Source organism: Panulirus ornatus, chromosome 33 (genome assembly GCF_036320965.1).
Source record: "Panulirus ornatus isolate Po-2019 chromosome 33, ASM3632096v1, whole genome shotgun sequence".
In the NCBI taxonomy this organism is placed as follows: Eukaryota; Metazoa; Arthropoda; class Malacostraca; order Decapoda; family Palinuridae; genus Panulirus; species Panulirus ornatus.
In genome coordinates, this window is record NC_092256.1 from 20,702,226 (window position 1) to 20,724,888 (window position 22,663).

The window sequence follows — 22,663 nt, forward strand, 5'->3', positions numbered from 1 at the left end:
GTTAGTGGAAAATCTGTTTATGAAAAATGAAGAAGTTGTAGGAATAACGTGAAGCGGTTAAGAGTTCCAAAGCTCCAAGGTGTTGGTAAAGAAACATCAAAAGGGCCCACCCAGAGGTCAAATTGACTGCCATTTAATTGACTATTTTTTTTTGGTTAACTGTTGGGGTGTCAACAAGTTTAAAATATATATTACTTGAATTAACATTATCATGATCAAGGAAACATTAATATGGCAAAAAAAGTCCTAAATACAAATATTCAAGCTAATGAATACAGTAATTTGTGGAAAGATACGAAATTAAAATTCTTGGACTTCTCATTTTCTATGGAGTTCACAAAACTTGATCAATTGATTTAAAATTCAGAACAGCAATAGATTTTTTTTTAATGGCTGTGTTTTCTGAATTATCATAATTAGTGTTATTTATTACACAAGCTTGATAATCTTGCATTTCATTACTACTTATGTAAAGCAGATTCAGAGTTGATTTGTTGTTACTCTGTTTTTACTTCTCATTCTATTTTATTGCCCATGAGTAAATATGAAATGTTAATAAATCAGACTAACAGAAAAAGTCAAGTGTGTCTGCCTGAAATGTGGAATATGGAAAAATGGAGACTTTTGCTGTGGCCACCCCATTGATGGGAGTTCCTGGTGGGAACAGGCATCAGATATATAGATAAATTATTAGAATTGTGGGATAAGGGACCTGTGAGGGGGAGAAATGTGTCATCAGGTATCTTCTAGGCACTCAACCTGCCCCAGCATCAGTCATAAGTAAATGATTTCCACATATACAATAACTACAAAGCCTCTTTTTCAACTAGAGAAGGGCATTTTTCACTAATACAAAAGTAGTATCACATTGATTAGGGAAAAAAAGAGGAAAGAAATGTTAATGTAACTTTTAAATGGATTGAAATTTGTTACTAACTACAAATGTACAACAGCATTATTTCACTCTGACTAGGAACTTAATAACTTTTATTTTTCTTCAATGTCAAATGCAAGCAAGTACATCAACATACTAAGTATTACTGACACATTACATACATGTATACTGTACAGAATCCTTTCTGTAATGTTATGAGGATATCATCATTAATAAAATGAAATATAGCATGTTGAAGTCAGTATCGTAAGCTTAATGAATATAATAACGATAATGGTGGGAAAACATTTCTTCTACATCATCACAATTACAGCAATGAAAATTCTTTTTAATGCTTGCAACATTACTGTGGGGACTCTGGTCAATATATAAATAAGGTATCAAAAGATAATATGTGTATACATAGCATATGTTTCTTTGACAATGAAGAAAAATGAGTTAAGGTTTTAAGTCAAAGTGGAAAAATGCTGTGTATGTACCAGGCAGCAAATTTCAATCCTTTTAAAAGATTCATTCACTTTTTCCTTTTGTGTGTATACTAATCTGAAACATTTGTTATTAATGAAAATTTACTTTCTGGGTTTTATTCTTGAGTCATGGCACCTTGATGAAGAAAACTGAAAATACCGTGGCTCAGTCACACTTGATAAATGATTAAATATGACAAGAGTGAGAGATCTTTAATTAAGGGAAATGGAAAAATTCTTGGCAATCTGTATGGAAGATCAAAATCAGAAACAGACTCCCTCAAGCTCAAGTGAGATCCATGCCAAGGCTTCATACGTAAGCTGCTTCTCTATAACTGTTGAGTATACTTTTTTCCATGGCAGAGGTTATAAGATGGAGACTTTAGAGGTGTTAGGAACAAATCAGTAGCTTTCCCCACAAGCCCTTTGGTCTGCACTTTGCAGCACTGTACATACATTTTCCTAGGAATACATCTCCCATGCATAGTCGGGTTGTTCTCTGTTATGAAATATTTTGTCAGTCACTCATTATAAATAAATATAGTTTTATAACAAAATTAAATCCTATAAAAAATTAAATATCTCAAAATTCTAGGGCAACTATGTGTTTACTATTTGACAGGCATATATAGTTGAAGGGAGACAGAAAATTATGAAAGACCTCCCTGGGTTCCAAATAAAAACCCAGGTTCTAATCTACCATTATAATCACACTTCAACCTCACTTCACCTTACCTGGCAGGTGGTTATCTTCTTCACACAGAACATTTCCACTCTTTTATGCCTTACTAAATCTCAAAGAAAAAACTTGCATACTTGTTACCTTATGAAATATTTCTAATCATCAATGAGTTATGAACAGGTTCTGAAGATGGACAATGGTTTTGTACTTTTAACACATATTTAAGTCTTCTTTACACCACCCCAAAATGGACCACCTTCACCGTCCCCCCATCTTCTTCTTCGGTGGATACCTCTGTGGGGGAGAAACATCAGTGATTTATAAAATAATTCTCAGAGATGAAAATCTACTTTCACTTCAAATTCAGCACTAAATTCCAATATAAAATGAATATTACATGACTAGACAAATTGAAACAAACATTTATTCTAATGAACTTAATTATACATAGCATTAAGAGAACAAGTATTTAACCTCTCATGCTCATTTTCGTAGCTCAAAACCTACAGGTAAACAGCTTACAATGTTTTTTTTGTTCAGTTTTAGAAGATAAACATCAACTATGAGAAAACAATTTCTGAGTCTACAAAGGGAGAGGCAAGGACACCAGCCTCTGTCCAGTTTTTCGACTATAGAATATGAAATGAAAAAATTCCATACCATTTAATGAAGTTGTCCTAACCATGGAGAAAAACCCAATATTTTGAAAAAAAGAAGAGAAAAAAAGCCACAAGTGGCCAATACCCTGGAAGGGGCCTAATGAGGAGAGTATACACTAAAGGGAACTCTACAGAAAAATTCTCTTTAAGGAGAGGTAAGAATCATAAAAATTTGATAATGAAATTAAAACTGGCATCCTGTACACTTATAGAACAACAATTGCACTTCTTGTCTTGACAGAGTTACTTTCAAAGACAGGAACAATAAATAAGCAAATGATAAACAGATCTAATGGCTTGGAATGGGACTTTGTTTATAATCACATATAGGAAAGGAATTTGGACTGCTTAAAATCACATATGGGAAAGGAATTTGGACAATTCTTTTTCATATTCCCTCTTCCTACATTATCCTAAAATTGGAAGACATGATACTCTTATTAACTTGCAGTAGATGAAAAAGTAAAAAAAAATAAAAAGGAACTCTTAAAAATTTAAGTCTCATTCCATTACACAATTTTGTGGGCAAGTCTCTTCCTTAAGTTTGCCTGTGCAATTCTTTCCCCAGAAAATGTTTACATATAACCTTCCCTTTAATTCTCAATCATTACATAACCAATACATGTTAGCAGTAGAAGATTCACTGAAGATATAACATACTTCCTTTATGATAGTTTTTCCATGAATCCTTCAATAACCAAGCCTAATGGTGTGAATCCTGGGCAAGGGCAAAAATACTAAGGTGGGGCAGGGGTGTAGTGCTTCTCTCTAATATCAAAAATAGGACTCTCGTTGGGTAATTCTAACGAGCTGCTGGCATCTATGTTGTCAGGCAATTCTGTATGAGAATGGGTTATTTTCTGAGTGTTGAGTATCAATTATTGCCAATGATATTTAAAAAGGTGACACCTATAAAATCATATAATCGTTGGTCAATAACAAGACCATAACCAATTTGTCAGGCACTCACATGGAAATTTTCACAGAAATGTTCTATACAGCATATACCTGGACTGTTATGGACTGGTGTACTTGTCTCACTGAAAGACTCTTGAAAATATTTATTATTCCTCAAGGACCAGTTCAATAAAACTTTCAATTAGCAATGAGATTACCTCTATGTGTACCAAGTTATGCTTCATCCTGCATTCAGAGAATGATCATACATGCAAATTCTTCCCCCAGACAGTTTTTGTTAATAAGGATCTCCATATCTCCTAGTTTTGGAGATGCAAGAGCAAAGCTTCAAATAATGGTGGGAGAAAAGAGGTTACTAATTTGGCTGTCACTTAATGGAAGCTCCTTTCTTACCAGGTGAAAAATATTGCCACTAATCAAGCAAGCAAACACAATGCAAGGAGAGCTAGAGAAAGAAAGATAGGTAAACCATAAAAGAAATGCATACAATAAGAGTTTTGAAAGGTTGTGTAGAGTCTAATAACTCTGACACATGTATTACCAAATAGATTTGTTTCCTAATAACCAAGACTAACAAAAGCATATAAGTATGCTGCTTCTACCACTTCATACCCTAGTTGTTGACATGACATGATTTTAAATACCCCTTTATTTTTCCCATCATTTTTATAGTTTTCTGCACCTTAAACAATTCAAATTCACATCAAAACAGATATTTATTTGGTATATCCCCCAATTTACTATCTTCATGACATGAACAGTATAAATACATACATTAACTTCAAACCTTCACAATCATTTGGCTCTTATTTAAGATCAAGTTGAACTGCCTTTCCTTATCTATGAATAACCTATCAAACTGCATTATTGTTACAGCATCTAAGTCTTTTACCGATTTGCCTTACAGTTTCTGACCTGATCTTTAATCTTAAAAACCAATCATATGGTTGCTCCCTATGTATAAATACAAGTTGTGTATTTTCCACATAATCCTTTCAATGCCTCTTGTAGCTATTAATGTACAGCTTTAAGAATCAGTCTAAAGCTGCAAAATTATTAGCAAAAGCAAGAGCTAAACGAAAAGTCTAGTGTAAAGCTATAACAAACCAAAAGTTGGGGTCTTATGGAATAGTATAACTGAGTTATCAGCAATGATTTGCCCAGAAATTCATTATTTTAATGTTTTAGTCTTCAAAAGTATGCAGCTCCAGCTCAATGGCCATTACCCATATCCAAAGAACAGCTACTCATTACTGTATACTTTACAATGCTTCCTAAAGAATTGTCTTTTCTGTCAGTATTCATCCATCCTTTGAGTTCTTTTTTCCTTTTCAAACTATTATTCTTGAAGAAATATCTTTTATGAAAATAATTGTAAAATAAATGCACTCCATTCTCTGAACATGGGGATATTGTATTGTTTCGAAAAAATATATGAAAATATTTGTACAAATGTGTTAAATCTACTTCTAAATCCCCTTCCTTGCACTATTAGTAAGCATTAATGTAAACACAACAAAAAGCAAGAATAAATGTACACCAATCATATTTGAATCATAACTATTCAGTACTTCCAATGGTTAACACAAGGATGCACTCTACAACTCTGCTAGCTCAAGTGAATCATACTGTACCTTGGCTCCAAGAAGTATCCCCCAAAACCTGCATTAAGAATTGAAAAAAAAATTAAATAAACAAGAAAATAATTAATGAAAATAAGAAAGATATGATGAGAAAGTGCTTCAAAAGGCCAACACCAAGAATTAATATATTAAGAAAGAAGGATATACATTAATGGGAGTTCCACATCATTTCTTACATTTGGCCATAAATTTCAAAGGCAAGGATCATAAACTTATACAATTCATGCCTTGTACAGTAAAGTCTATTATATTTCTAGTAAACATTATAATTAAAATGTATATTTGCCAATAATGGTATCACAATTCTAATATCAAACTTTGGTAAAGTATATTGATATGGGGATGATAAACTTTTTTACCATCAATGTAGTTCTTCGCACTCACTTGATTATCTCATTCTCCTCCCAGGTATAGTATTTCATTGTTTGTCATTTCTTCTCATATGTAGTATCTAAAGTTACTTATTACTCCAAAAGAAACCATTCACGTTTATGGTGAACAAATAATTTCATAACTATCATACTACTTCAAACACATATCTATTCTCATACACACCCTTCCAGCTATCATTAACATTACTACTGATAGCATTTTCACTCTTTCTTAACATTCTATCAAGTGACTCCTGCATTATTTTCCTACCCATTCTTTACCAACATGATCCAGAGGTTATGGAAACATAATTCATATAACCTTAAACCAAGATTACACAACCATTTGATAATTCTAATAGGATATTTTCAAACATATTCCATAAATTCACGTAAATAAAGATCGAGACATATTTATACATACATTACATAAGCTAATATGAATGAAGTGGCGTAATTATTTCATCTGTTCTCTCTGAAGTTGACAGAGGAAAACTAAAAAATCTAATTACTGGACAAGTATGGTCAATATGAAGAAGCAGGTAAGAGAACAGTTTGACATTTATGCCTTGTTTACCAATATGGATGACTTCTAAATATTACTGTTTGTAGATCATACACTTATTTAACTCACTGTCTGTCTTATGCATGGAAAAATCAAGAGGTTTACGGTAATGAAGACTAGCACTGCTAATAATTGGTCTCAGAAGAAAAAGAAAAAATGACTTTCATGTGGTGTGAAATCCACTATGCTCATCATTATTCAAAAGGTGAAAAACTAATCTAACGGATCCACATATGGAGAGTTTTGTTATATATTCTGTACTCATATGACTCTGTCTCTGTTTTAATCATATAAACGTAACTTCATGTCAGAATCTTCAAAACATACACTGAAATTTTAAGTTACTCACAGGGTGAAATCTACCCATGTATCACAGATATAGAGGCTGAAACATACTCACCTACACCCTCTTAAAACAGAATTACACTGCAATATAGTAGAAGTAATTACAATTTTTAAAATTCTATAAAAGTTGGTGTATGTAAATGTATGATTTTTTTAAAATCTGCACTAAATGTAGAACACTGTTAAACCTTATGGTTTCTTTCACAGCAAAATACCCCAAATGATTTAGACCTTGATATTTTAACTGAATTTTCAGACATTAAACAGGGTAGTATATTTAAAATATTCACATTCTAGAGAAAATTCCCTGTATAAATATTTTATTAAATGCACTCCTTTTTTCACAGGACAAAGATTTCAAACATGAAACTGAGACTTGCTGCATCTTCAAAGTACCCATCCTTGGACATATAAAAAAGTTGAAAATGAAATGGCAAATTATCAAAACTTTTAAAGTTTTATCTATCTTTCTATCTATATCTTTAATACCCATTCCCTCCCGGAACTCCCATCAAGGTATGGCTATGGAAAAAGAGTCTCCATTTATCCCTGGCTACGGAAAAAGAGTCTCCTTCTATCCCTGTTCTTACATGCCACCCTTACATACATTATTCCTTGCATTCTACCACCATTTCATCAGTAAAGATATACAGGTCAGTAGCTCAACTTTCCTTGTGTGGTCTTGATACCAAACCTGCTACCAAGTCAACCCCTTAAGTGTCCAATGATGATAAAATTAAGGTTACTGGCTGGAAGTAGTTAAGTTTGATAAGTGATTGCTTGGAACACTGTAAAAATGAGCCTCCTGCTTAAAAACTGTTTTCTGTTTGTCAACTTCCTTAAGAAAAAAAATCTTTCAGTAATATGCCCCACAGGAAACCTAGCACCATACTTTTCCCATCTTTCATTTCAAAATACTGTACTCCAAATGCTTTGTATGAATTCAGAGAATTCATACAATAATTCTACAATTTATCCTAACACATTTATCAATTCTGTATATCTAATCAAATGATATACTGCAGACCCAAACAATTATGCATAGCAATGTATGCAATATCAGATACTGCAAAACACTTACTAGAAAATTCATCTTTCGGTAAGTACATTGTCCTAATAAATAATGTCAAATTAATGTCAATCACTGCAAAGTCTCCACATACACGTAGTCACATATATTTACATGTAAGTTATACTCTACTTGTATTCTTCCACTCATTCATTTTCATTACAACAGCATACAAAAATTATCTAACCATTGTGAATAACAATTTGACAAATATACTAATGTTTCTGGTTATTTTCTTGAAATGTAATGTTACAACTACTCAATGACTATAGTTAACACTTTCTGCCATGAGAAAATGATGAGGAAATCCTCAACTAATTACAATAAAATAAGATATTTTCATAAATTTCATTACAAAACAAGCTTAAATTAAGCCTCCACCAAATCAGAAATGTGCTGAGACTTAAAAGGTGGTGCTCAAAATGAAATTCTACACAGTGTGAATCTCCCATTTTAGAACTTTGGAACTGAATAGATGACAGGTTGTACACAAAACCCCTTTTGCTGAAGCATACCAAAGGTTACTGGATAGTCGAATTAGATATAGTAAGTTCAGAAATTTTAATTCAACTACATGTGACTTATGATACAGTGAAAGAAATAGCAACTACAACAAGGAAGAACAGATGAATAAATTCTTAGTCATTATAATACATACATAATAACCAAATATTCTTTCTAGCATCTTTATAATGTTTAGAGTAGACCAAGAATTTTTGATATCTAGCTTTATTGTAATGACGAAGAATTCACACTGTTCCAGAAAAGAGTAAAAAATAAAAACAAAACACTTACCATGATATACAGCACGGTCATACTGATTTTGTAACTCATCCTTATCAACAAACACTGACACAGTTTCAGAATCAACAAACTCTTCGTTAGGGTCAGACGAATAGAACACTTCCCTCACTGTCTTTGATGACTTTGTGCCACTGCCTTTTGAAGGATGTGCAGAAGCCTGCCTGCTGGATCGTGTTACAGAAGTGACTGGGTGTCCAGGTGATTGCTTGGATGGTTGCTCTGGCTGCCGAATATTAATTGTGACTGTGCCATCTTGTGAAGTAATGGCTGTGGCATGGGTCTGAGAGGTGGTAGGAGAGTCTGATGCCTGGGTTGTTGATATCCCACCACTATGTGGTAGGCTGTTGTTTAGAGACAAATACTGCATTCCTGGTGTCTGTGGCAAAACAGAAAAGAAAAAATCAGCCTGAAGAAACCAACTTCTGCACTCTGAAAGTGGAGGCTTGAATTATATATGTACAGTAATCCTCTTCAGTCAGTAAAGACAGACCCTAACATGAAATATAATACTTATCAAAGTATCAGGACTCCCTAATATCTGTTTCCTGTGGACCAACTAATATTCATCTGAAACAAATGACATTTAAGACATTGTTCCCCTAACTGGGGTAAATTTTTGACCTGAACATCAGCTGGCTACCACCAGAAAAGTGATAGCCTTAAAAAAGCTACCTCAAACAGCATCCCAAATCCAGGTGGGTAGATGGTTAAGAGTATCTTTCTTTTAAGCTTCTCCAGGATGACAAAATTAACCTTTCCAGGAAAAACTTATTTTTTGTATTTTGTAATCCTGAAAGATTAAACAGAAAGATGACGCCATACCTGTGGATGCAGGGACTAGTTCTCAGGCATCCAAAAGATTATTCATTTATCTCACTATGAATAACTATTTCAAACTGAGATGATAAAGAAAGTGAATAAATAAGACATACTTATAATGTGGGTAAGGGTCATATTGTAAGTGGTGAAAGGAAAATAGTAATTACACAGAATATCATAACCAATGACTTGAAAGAGAATTACAGTTTACAGCATACAGTATTACCCAAACTTAACTGCTATGAGGTGGCCCTGTCACTTGGCCTGGGACAACCTTTGGTCAGAACTTTTCTGCTATTTGCTACTGTTTAAGCTTTAAATCAACCTTTAGCTGTAATAATTATTAGTTGAATTTTTTTTTTTTTTTGTAAGCATATGACTGGTTGACCTGGTAGATGAATAAAATGTGGGGTGTCAGTACTTTTTGTGGAAGAGGGGCTATCTGTTTCAGGATCCAGTTGCTGTGGCTGAAGAGGACTGCTAAGCATGTTCCTCTTGCTATGTTGAGGACAAATGTAAAATTTTAGGTATCCTTAACAGTAAAACAGAATTAAGCATAAGCATTTCTAAACCTGATATGAGTGTATAAATAAAAAATTAGGGTACAGGGCAACAGCAATCTAATTTGTCATATGTAGGAGGGATAACATCTTATTAATAGTCACTTCAAGTTTTAAATATTTTCTGAAAAAAGCCTAAGAGTTATCTTAAATGCATCTTACTTATGTCAATCTGCCTCAAGTAGCCTGTGGTCAGCTTTGACAATACAGAGAAGTGTTCTTGTGGCAAGATTAAGGACACTATTTCCATAAAAGAATGGATGTAGGGTACAACATAACACACATCTAAGTAAAACTGAAGAACAAATGAACTATATCTCTGAATTCAAACACTATCATAAAACACATAACCAGTAACTGTGATATACTAAATAAATTTCAACCATACCAAATGTGTAGAATGATGAGATTCTTGGGGACTCTTTGGCTCTGCAATAACCTCAAGTCTACCATCTCCACACTCTTCTCCTGAAAAGAGTTAGCAATGCAAGGTAAAACTTTTATTCAGTACGATAAATGTAACAACCAAAGAAAGTGTTATGAATACCATACTCTCTTAATAATACAAATAATTGGTCTAATCCAGTATTCTAACTTGCAGATATCAAAGTGTGGGTAAAAACATTTTATCCATGTACAGTATTATGAAATTAGATAAAAAAAGCTACTATAACATACCTAACACTTACAGTAAAAGACAGTTTTCAATATCTGAATCTTTTTATATTTCTGAAGTGCTTTAGACTGTTTTGATCACATTTGTCACCACAATTCATCTGTGAATGATAGCTGTTAAAATCTCTCAATTAAAAACTACCAAAAAGTAAAATAATAAAAATAATGATAATAATAATAATAATAATAATAATAATAATAATAATAATAATAATAATCGTAATAATAATAAAAATAATAATAATAATAATAATAATAATAATAATAATAATAATAATGGATAGAATGGATTAAACCAGGGCATGTGAAGTATCTAGGGTAAACCACGGAAAGTTTTTTATGTATATATATGTATACGTTGAAATGTACAGGCATGTATATAAGCATGTGTGGGCATTTATAATATACATGTGTATGTGGGTGGGTTGGACCATTCTTTCCTGCTTCCCTGTGTAAACGCAGGAGACAGCGACAAAGTATAATATAAAATATAAAAATAACAACAATAATTATAATAATAATAATAATAATAATAATAATAATAATAATAATAATAATAATAATGATAAATACCACCCATCCTGATGTAAACCCATCCAAAACTACACTCCCTAGGAGTGTATGAGTTATGCTTTCTCATCTGCGTCCGGACACCATCTATGTCTCCAATATTACAAATTCTGATTCAACATATCACGAGGTCCCTCAAGCCTACAATGCAACCTCCTTACTGAAGACAAAGTGAACGTTTACCCCTCAATTGTCCTACACTCACTCCACACAGACATAGACACATCACCACACTTTTTGACCTGTGGTCCCATCTGGCTTCCTGAGTGCAGCGGGAGCCTCATAGATGGGGATCTAAGGTCAGAAAGGTAAAAGGAAATATGGAAGTTGCATCTTGGGAATAAGGCGGATGTGATATGGTGAATTGGTGTTTCTAATGTTGGGGGATTACTAGACTCTTGCTAAAGGTTACACAAGCCAAAAGTCACCTTGGACAAGCAAGTAACACTGTCAATGGACAGAAAGGAGTACAGTCTCACTGAGGAACTTCTCACTCAAAAGAAGGCAATCACTTCCCTGTTCCTGATACTGAGCCCAATAAAAGGGGTTCTGCATTTGTAAAATGATGATGACATAAAGTGGTTAGCAATGTCAAAGAAAAAAAAAATTCCATGCACAATGACCTGGTTAAGACAAACTTTGTACATTAAATATGTATCATGTAACAAAATAAAAATATCTTACGTTTTCTTCCATGGCTACTGAAGTCAGATCCATTCACTGAACCACTGTCTGAGAAGCAAGTAGAACATGTCTCACTGCAAGACTCTGAGCCTGAGCTTGCACCAGATTCTCCATACAGGACAGAGCTGCACGACTCACTAGAGCTACATGATGATTCTAAGTCACGTGCATTTTCCAATGCTAATGTTGCAATTTGGTTGTCCCTGCGGCGTTTAGCAACAGAATGAACAGCCATAAAGCAATCATAATCCTTCAGATCAATAGCCAAACGAAATGCCTTTTCTAGCCTAGCCGACCTGTAAAAAAAATATTAAGAAAAGTTGCTCACTGCACACACATTAAGTATTCGAAATTTCTAAGAAAACATAAAAAGTAGTTTTGATAAACCTGAGACTTCTTACTACACTGAAATATTTCAAGCAATAATTTTTTTTTTTTTTGCTTTGTCGCTGTCTCCCGCGTTTGCGAGGTAGCGCAAGGAAACAGACGAAAGAAATGGCCCAACCCACCCCCATACACATGTATATACATACGTCCACACACGCAAGCAATAATAAGAAAGGATACTTCAACATGGAGCAAGTTCTTCTAAACATTAAAATACCACTGGACTTTCAAGAATTTAAGCATCCATAGTTCAATGACAAGGATGGAGTGAATGTAACGGAAATGAATGTATAAGGACTAGGGTGAATGAGATGAAAAAGAAAATGAAATGTATAAGGACTGTATGTGGTGTAGAAATAAGAATGATATGGTTGGAGAGAGATGTACTGATGAGAAGAGTATGTATGAGAGAGCTGAAAAGGGTGTGCTGAAATGGTTTTGACATATGGATAGGATGAATGAGGAAAGGATGACAAAGTGGGAATAGATGTCAAAAATGGAAGGAGCAAAGAAAATGGGAGTAAACATGGAGGAGGTGGAAAGATGGAGTGAAAGATGCTTTGAAGGCTAGGGCTTGAACATGCAGAGGGTGTAATGTGTACTAGGGAAAAAGTGACTGGAAACAATGTAATTTACAAGGGACAATGTGCTGTCACTGGGTTTGAACCAGGGCATATAAAGTGGTAGGGGGAAGCCACAAAAAGGTCTGTGAGGCCTGGATGTGGAGGAGGAGGGCTCTGGTTTTAATGTATTATACCGAGAGCTTGAAAGTGGATGTGAGCAAATGAGGCCTCTCCTTAGTCTGTTCCTGGTGCTACCCTGCTAACATGGAAAATGGTGAACATTTTGTATAAGCATACTTAGCGAAATTAAGATAAATTTTGTTTAGCCTCTTATAAGTATGTGCGAATGGAGTAAGTGGATGATTTTGAGCTAGAAGCTCTAATCATCCTCTGCAGACAACCTCAAGTAATTCATCTAGCAAAGAAAAAAGAATATAGCCTCTTTGAACTGCTAGCCATACCAAATGCACAATCCTTTACACTAAGTTGACATTATAGGATTCTGTAAAATTCATGAACAACAATTTATTCACCAATTTCAGTCAGGAGTATGATCAGGGTCAACACTACAAGTTATCAAAATATTCCAATTTACAGCAGCTAGCTAAGATGCTGACACTAAAGTGAACAGATTGACAAAGCTCCCCTCACATGGTTCTAAACATGTGAGTATTAAGAACAGGCTAAAAAGGTCACTCATGCATAATAATAATCCAATGTGATTAGTAAAAAAAAGGTTCACTACCTGCAGCTAAAGATAGCATGTGTTACCAATGAAATCCATTGTTACAAAGACAAGATATCATGAATAAACATTAAGCAAAATATTCAGCAGAGGTCCAAGGGCACGCTGTCACTTATTCTAATCAAACACATTTTTGAGAGAAAATGGCTTTGAATGTCAATTTACATGTACCTTTATGTAAATAATTCTTTTCTAAGGATTTAGTCAAACAGGAAAGAATAATATTCTTCTAGGTGGTTATAAGCCTAAAGTAAGCTGATTTTACTGTAGTATATAGGTGATTACTGCTTCATTGTGAAGCCTGACCTTAACTCAATGATGCATGGGGCAGCAAACTATCTAAACGGCCAGCAATTGGATTACATGTATCTAAACACATAAAAAAGCAAAGTGCCAAGCTATTATTCATCTTGAAGGCTGAAGCTTGGTTCTGCCATTGTAAAATCAAGTTAACGCTAAGGAATAATCCCCAGTTGCAAAATCTGAACACAACCTCTTGTTGTTGCTAAGTCTTACCTTTAAAGTACCTGCTCCACTAATGAGCAAGGCAGGAATCAATTCAGAGTAAACATTACCAACAGAGGGCCAAATAAATCACCAGAAGAGATGAAAATAATTAGATCTAGCTTCAGCATGAATAAATACTTTTGGTTTACTGGACTTTACTCACTATGGCATTCCCATAATTCTCTAACAGCTTGGAGGAGTCTTATTAGGCTCCCTACAAACTTTAAAAACACATGTAGATTGTATACAGTGACTGACTGTTCATACTTCCAAACAAGTTTGCAAGAAAGTATTACAAATAAACTTGCATCTGCCTGTATCAAAAAATCTGAAATATCAACATGCCTGTCTCCAAAATTTATGGGGGTATGGTGCTTGTGCAGCAAGCCAAGAATGGCAGCTTCTAAATATATGAGCTCTGGGGCCAGCTGCATGATGGTTAATGAAGAATTGCAATCTTTCTAAGGGTCTATCAATATTCACAAACCCAGCAGTTTTCCCTGGACAGTGAGACAGCCTATTTCCATAAATCACATTTCAATACAGAAAATCTTGTTAATAATTGTAATCATTCCCTATAATGAAGTCAAAAGCCATACAACAAAAAGAATTCTACCATGTTGACTTGTTTATCATAATGCTATGACTCTCAATGAAAAACATACCAGAGGCACCTTATGCAAATCTAAATTATTTCGCTTAAATTTCCTTCATGTAAAACAAAGATTCTCACCTGAGCACACGAAAGAAGAATCTACGAGTTAGTGCCCTTACAGCTGGGCCAAACTCCTCCTCTACAGCCTGACTGAGAGGTTGCACAGGTACATGAAAGCTTCCCAGGGCAGTCTCCAGCTGAGTCTCTCTCTGAGGAGTCATTGGCAATCGTAAGAGATGGTTTGCAACAGATGTTAAACACCGCATAGCCACTGGTCCCTCTTGGTCCCAGTTGAGGGAAACCAAAAGATTGACTGCTTCATCTAGCTGACGATGCTTAATGTATTGAGCCACTAGAGCTGAAGCTGTAAGACCATTCTTACTCACTGTGCTGACATCAACACGTAGACAAGCTAAAGGTCCTCGGATATAATGGAGCAAAAGTAAATGTGGATTATTCTTTGGCTGGGAATCTTCTGGTTTTTTATTTGGAGCCCAGTCAAGTTTTAACAGGGACTGTTGATGGCAAAAATGCTCTGAAAAATCTAGAATTCTCTGAGGATTGGGATCTTCCATAACCAGTTGCATTCTGATGAGAGACAAGGCAAAGTCAAAACATTGGATCTGTCCTCTTTCATTGCTCACAATTAATATATTCCCAGAGTAAAGCCAAGCAATTTTGGATGGAATTAGCCCTGCTTTTGTCACATGAGTCATGCCACGAGAATCACAGTGAAGTGCCAGGACCCCATTGTTGCAAGCCAAAAGTAAGCGATCCTCTGCTGGGTTGTGAGAGTGTGCCATTAACGGAGCATCCAATGGGATTGTAGTAACAGTTATACGATGTAATGCACCTCTTTCTACCTGAAGTTAAAAAAATACATACAAAATACAAATAAAAAACATAAAGTTATGCTTAGATTCTCTTTACAAGCAATAAAATCTAAACATCAAAAGTCAATCACAAAATCTTACTGCATTTTTCTGAGAAAAACATTACAGTAATGTAAAACCTTTAACAGAACTACAGCCATATTCAATGAGGACAGGCCCTACCTTCTCTGAAAGAGAACAATACTAAAAAAAAAGCTTAAGTACTCTACTACATTTTTGTAATAAATGCATACAAAGAATATTACATGCTCATTATACATGATGCTGGTCATCATATCAACTTTTTTATGTATCCTTTGGAAATTTCAAAATATAACATTAGTTATTAACAAAACATTAAAAAATCTTCTTTCAAATCTGAACATAATCACTGAAACTTCATTACAAATACCTGCATACTGAGAGTATTTACATGATGAATTGCGAAGCACACTGTGCATCTGTAATTGGAGTCTTCTGAGTGTATATTGATAATCCCACAGAATACAAGGGAAACAACAGATGCCTTTAACCATATCATTAAGTTCCCCAAAAAGAATAATTACACTTGATGGACATTAGAATCTCTTGATGCCAACAATTCCATTAAGATTTTACTACCATCATTTTACTCCTCTATTCTAGCGTTTGCTTGGTTTTGGACAGACTTTATGCAGCAGTCAGTTTGAGTGAAGGCTGAGAAGTGTGTGAGACCCTAAATGAGGAAGACCTATCCAAGTATTTAAACTTATTATTGGGCCATGGTTGGCTTGCATATGGAAAGTAATCATCAAGGTTACTTTTCTTTTCATACTTGTCCACCGTTTCCTGAATCAGTGAGGTAGAGCCAGGAACAGATGAAGAAAGAACACATTCGCTTACATCCATTCTCTAACTGTTATGTGTGAATTATAATTTGCTGAAGTACTTTGGTTTACCATTCAATGGTGGTTTAGCTGTCTTGAATAGACAAGAAAAACAGAATGTATACTAAGGAGTTTTGAGGTACAGAAAATATGACCTATAATAATGCAAGCATAAGAATAATGAAAAAGTTGACACTGAAGAACAGTTCTTACCTCATACACACAGCTAAGCACTGTTACACCTCCTTTCTTCCCAAAGCCCTGTTCCACAGTCAGCAACACATTAGGTTGCACTTTGCTGAAGGAGACACTGAGAGGGGCCATCTCTGTACGGCAGTAACACACTAACTCAAGAGTGGTTCCATGAAGAGCATACACAAGAATATTTGCACGGTCACGGTCTTTAGCCAGTGGACTCCAAGGGTACACTTCATCCTCACTTGTCTGCCACCATACTACCACCTATGTAAATAAGAGTGGATGAAATGTTACTTAAGTGTCAAAGGTAGATTCTGCATGGATCTAAAGTCTAAGGGCCAGGAAACAGTAAAAGCAGAGAGATTAAAGAAAAATCATCAGTTTTTAAAAAGTTGAGGGCCTGGCATTGGAGACATGATTGATAGATAAAAGGATAGATCATAATTCATTATTTAAAGAAAAATATTCTGTAAGAATTATCATGAGGCAATGTTTTGCCACATACACATGTATCACACTCACCATATCACCTGAGAGATTTGCTGATAACTTTCGTTCAAAGCGTCGGCCTGATGGCCCAGCAACTTCACATGTGTGTATTCTAGGATCCATAGCAGATAATCGCTCATGTACATGACCCTCTGGTGGTGAACGTGTGAAGTGCACAACTGACAGTCGACATTCATTGTAGGAAAAGAGCATGTGGTGCTTTGTCATAACAACTGAAAACAGAAGAGCTTTCAATTTCACCTGTTGCAATAAATTCTTTTTAACAAATCTCTGAAAGAAGAGATATATCTCAGTGCCTTGGATTTCTGAATAGACCTAAAAGTAATCTAAATCAAAGATACAAAGCTATATGCTCTTAGCAAGTGTAATATGCTGGAATCATTAACAATCCTTGGACTGCTAAGATATAAGCTTAAACTATGTCAACTGGATGCCAAGATATATGCTTGAACTATGTCAGCCACGTGTTTCCCTACAATTTAGCTACTTTTACCTTTATGTGACTGTTACTACTATTCAATAACAAAATAATGTACTCTGGGCTTATCACATGCCAAGGACTCCTTAGGTGGGAAAGGCTGCAACTCTAGGGCTAAGATATACTAATGTGTACCTTCTCAATTTTGTGACCTAATAAAACACTGGCAATCTGTTTATCTATATGATTTGTTTTATTTTCTACAATGCAAAAACACAAGCTGATATGTCAGCGGGTATACCATAAAATATTGTCGTATTATCATGTCAGCTTTGATATAAATAATTTTTCTTGCACGAGGAGAGTAAATGATAACTGAAAAGTTTTCATCCATAGCCCTCAAAGATAGAGTTACTTACCATCAGCCAGATGTTCTGAAAGAAGTTTTCCTACGAGGAACTTGTCAAATGCAACTCTTGTTAGATCCCCTGTAGTTGCATTTACAGTCAGCATTACAATTATACCAGATGCAAATATCAGCTGATACATTACATGTGAAAGCCATCCTTCCCAAACTACTCTTTCCTTGGATACCAACTCCTAAAAATGAAAAAAGTAACAGACATGAATCTGATCAATTTATCAAAATATAAGAACACAATTATAAATATGACTATATGCATAAGTGCAACTAGTCCCCTCCCCCCTTCTTACCAAAAAAAATATTCCAAGGGAAGCTTGAGTAAAAATGGGGATTTTCTGTGACAGTGGAAACCATGAAACTGCTCAAACTGAAACTATTCAGTTATTTGAAGGGTTTCCTTTGCTATCTAAAAAAACATAAGAAATATGGCAGCATGTAACAAATGAAAATGATTACAGACATGATTTTGGGGCATCCCCATACTACTTTTAATTACCCATCTCTTAAAAGAGTGTTAAAAAGACCAAGCTAATATCTCGAGTGGATGAAAATTAATTTCACAAAAAAAAATAACACACAGAGATATGTAGATTATCATTATTATTATACTTGATCACTGTTTCCTATGTCAGTGAGGTAGCATCAGGAGACACGAAGAATGACCTATACACTTACATACACATTTTTTTTTCAAACTATTCGCCATTTCCCGCATTAGCGAGGTAGCATTAAGAACAGAGGACTTGGGTCTTTGAGGGAATATCCTCACCTGGCCCCTTTCTCTGTTCCTTCTTTTGGAAAAAAAAAAAAAAAATGAGAGGAGAGGATTTCCAGCCCCCTGCTCCCTCCCCTTTTAGTAACCTTTTACGACACATAGGGAATACATGTGAAGTATTCTTTCTCCCCTATCCCCAGGGATATAAACGCCCACACACAGACGTATACATATACATATCAACATATGCATACACATACACTGACATATACATATTCATACTTGCTTGCCTTCAAACATTCCTGGTGCTACCCCATACCATAGGAAACAGCATCGCTACCCCCTGCTTCAGCAAGGTAGCGCCAAGAAAACAGACAAAAAAGGCCACATTCGTTCACACCCAGTCTCTAGCTGTCATGTGTAATGCACCAGAACCACAGCTCCCTATCCACATCCAGGCCCCACAGAACTTTCTTTGGTTTATTCCAAATGTTTCACATTAATAAAGTGAGAGTAATGCAACACTTGTATAAACATAAACTGACAGAGAGTAATATAACAACTTTATATGCATGAAAGGTTCATGTATAAAAATATAATCTTGCAAAAATTCATTTAAAAAATCACTGGTTGGAGTTATGCAAGTACGTCAAAAATTTAAATGAAAGAAGACAACTATGAGATTTTGATGTTAGTAGAGATATGGTGTAATCAAATTTTCAATGCTGTTTAACTAATATTCCTGGGAAAGACATAAGGAACTTTGGTTAAGGCAGACAAAAACATTATGAAAGGTAAGAACACCATATTCTGTCCATCAAACTGCCAATCAACTAGTATTCAAACACCGAAAATTTTTCAGAATTCAAATTATATAAGAGTCTACATTCCAAAACATAATTGAGAAAGGTATCAAGTGTCACTTACTTCAAATTCCCTGAGTGAGTCTCTAAGTTTAGTTGGACGACTGTTCTTTGGGGTTACCATCACCCCTCGAGCTTCAAGATACTGTCTTTTGTCTTCATAGTACACACGCTCCTTACTGACATTGTTTTTATCTTGATACCTTTAAAAATACAGAATCAACAGACTGTTCAGTGGAAGCATTCTTCATTTTCTAGTACATAAATCAAGTTGCTGTACACCACTGCAACTGGTGACAAGCCAAAATTATGATAATAAGTCAGGAAAATTCACTTTTTTAATTGCACTTTCACATGCCTCAACTTGCATGTATGCTACTGTAAGTAACAATTTACATGTATTCATTGCATAAAACTATACAATACCAGATCTTTCAAATGTACTGCTTTGCAATGTATGCACGAAATCCAAAAAATAATTATTAAACTGAAGCTCTTCTCTGCATCATTATAGTTGATATCAATATAGAAAGGCTCTGTTATGTCTCTCTAATATGAGCTGGTTTGTATATATGTTGTCGGTAGAATACATCTCAGAAAATATGACAATAAATATGGACAAATGATTAGTTTAGAAGTAAATTACAAGTTTTAGGGCATTTTGATGTTGGGTAATGATTTCACATTTCACATATGTATCATTTATGCATCTTCTGCAATTACACATTAATTATGTATCTGCATGCAACATGCTACATTTTATCTACAAGAAAATTGAAAAAAAATTTCTCATCAAAGATATAACCATTAATATGCGAGAAGCCACAAGGAAAATGAAATACGAAGATCTGAGAGCTTTAGTGATATTTCACACATTCAGGAACAGAGATAATAAACAAATGTAGGTCCAAGGACATATGCAAGTGCATAACCATGAAGCAGTTAGAAAATATACCAACATTTTGAAAGCAATGACCATCTTCAGTGAGGATGATTCACTGAGATTGTAATGTCTCAAATTATATGTCAGCTTACCTGAATGCCCCAAAATCTGCATCTTTAACTATCACATCATCACGGAGAGTCCAGAAATGGACATCTCCTAGAATTGTTACCATTTTCAAAGCCTGATCACAGCATTGGTGATGTGATGTGATACAAAGCTTTGAAAAATTACTACTCTCTTCATTCACAGTCCATCTGAAATATCAGAAAGCAGTCTTTTAGAGAGAAAGGAATGGAACTTTATGGGAAATGAATATCATTATCAATGGTCCTTATATTGCATTTTGGACTTTTGATTCTAATGGCTTAGAAGAACATCTCTAATCTTTAATTTTCAACTTGATGACCATATATAAAAGTTGCAGTCACGATACTGAAGTTACAGCAATTTAATATAGCTTGATATATATCATTTCATTAAGTTCATAACAGTCCATGCTTATTTGGGGAATACCAATTGGTGCCCTAGTTTATAACCTATGGCAACAGAGTACCTGGATGTGAAAAACCTTACCAACTGTTTGCTTTAGAATTTCATATAGCTTCATCAGAGAACATATGGTTCATCTTGGTAATCATGTTTCCTAAACCACTGTTCTGATAAGGGGATGGATTTATACATGAAATAAGTGCACAACTTTCTAGAAGAATAACTTCACAGGGCAACTGATCTAATACTAGAGATGAGAAATTCAATATACTTCCTACTTACCCGTACTCATACCATGACCTAATTGGTCTGATCGCATTTACTAAGTAAACATTAAGACAAAGTTATACATACATAACTACTTCACCAAGGATAACATATACTATATAAAAAACACATTTTCAATGTAATGTGATTGTGTGAGACTATTCTGATAACTTTTAACATGCAGATGCCTCCTTCTACAGGAAATTTATGGATCCGCTATTAAGTCCGGAAGCAATACATTGGATTACCTATCCAGGGGTAAAAGAACTTTGAGGAATGCAGTCCGACCTAAGAGCTGTCAACCACACTCCATTCCTCCATCCCTTTCGTTCACATCTTGTTGTCCACTCAAAGGCACTATGTTATACATCAGAAAAAACTTACACAGGCATTATATAAAATTCTCCATCTCTGTTGCTTATTCATCTAAAAATTTCCCAGGAAAATAACGGTAAAAGTACTAATACGCATTCAATTCTGTCACCTGTGTTTCTCACCTGTGTGTTGACGGCTTATTGTTTTGGAAAAGCAGTGATGCCAAAATTGCAAGGCAGTAATTGAAGGCCTATCGGATCTTATTTACGTTTGATCAGTCCAGAAATATGGGAAATATATGCATTATATATAAGTATTTATCATATTCTCATAACTATGATATAAATTGAAAATTTTTTCAAAACCATACGACAAGAGAAAACTACAATGCATGTTGGTAATAGATTTTGGTGTTAAAGAAAAAGTTAGCATTTTAAGGGATATCTCTTTTAAATATGACCGCAGGGACTGTCACCTCTACCGTGTGATATAAAATCTCCTGGTCGATTATAAATCTGTTGATCATTGAAGTTTCATTACAATAAAATTTAGGGTTGTATGATAAGAACCCAGGATGTCAGCAAATCGAAGCATTCGTATTGAATCTTATGCTGATAAAACTAGCACAGCATCAACGATGCTGTTCATTCTACAAACTTGTTCAGTTGATCAGCATGACATATGGCAGATGTTGATTACGGTAGTGGGATCCATTCTACACATAGCAATCCATACTGCCTACAGCTGAACTGGTATAGCTTGCTAATAAGAATTCAATCGAAAATGAATCGATTATGTTACCTTGACCTACCTGCTTAAGGTATAAAGTATAAGGGAATAAGACTTTTATACTGTAAACTCTCAAGCCAAAAAATGAACGACACGATAGTTCTGTAAAAATTAAAGAAATCCACCTAGATTTGCCTCTGCCTCTCTCCTCTTCCGTATGCCTACTGATTTACATGTCCGGTCTCACGTCCTGGATTTTCTCTTTGTCCTTGATTGTTCTATCTCTTCTTTCTCATTTGATATATCTTAGAAACTTCTCACTATTTTCTTTGTCTTCTTACCTGATCGTTGCCGATTTATGGTCATTTTTGCAAGTATTTTTTGATACAAGTGTTCCATCTTCTTACATGTTACTGCCTACCGGAGTATTTCCTTATGCTTCACTCAGTATCCATGACATCTTCCAAG

General features: G+C 34.8%; 1 protein-coding gene across 4 annotated transcripts; it reads right to left on the bottom strand.

The window, feature by feature from the left end:
* Positions 1-144: 144 nt before the first annotated feature.
* frtz (WD repeat-containing and planar cell polarity effector protein fritz) lies at positions 145-21,672 on the bottom strand. 4 transcript variants are annotated; one of them, XM_071681838.1, is made up of 12 exons: positions 21,649-21,666; positions 20,485-20,649; positions 19,514-19,652; positions 17,867-18,047; positions 17,042-17,241; positions 16,535-16,783; positions 14,662-15,446; positions 11,727-12,022; positions 10,186-10,265; positions 8,410-8,794; positions 5,256-5,283; positions 2,122-2,338 (listed from the first exon to the last, which is right to left on the bottom strand). In XM_071681838.1, exons 2-12 carry the CDS (start codon positions 20,565-20,567, stop codon positions 2,266-2,268), a joined length of 2,499 nt encoding a protein of 832 aa, XP_071537939.1. In that variant the 5' UTR covers positions 20,568-20,649; positions 21,649-21,666; the 3' UTR covers positions 2,122-2,265. The 4 variants fall into 4 exon arrangements, with proteins under 4 accessions (XP_071537940.1, XP_071537938.1, XP_071537939.1 ...); XM_071681836.1 differs by lacking the exon at positions 21,649-21,666 and adding an exon at positions 21,536-21,644; XM_071681839.1 differs by lacking the exon at positions 5,256-5,283 and having other exon boundaries at positions 145-2,338; positions 21,649-21,672.
* Positions 21,673-22,663: the final 991 nt, after the last annotated feature.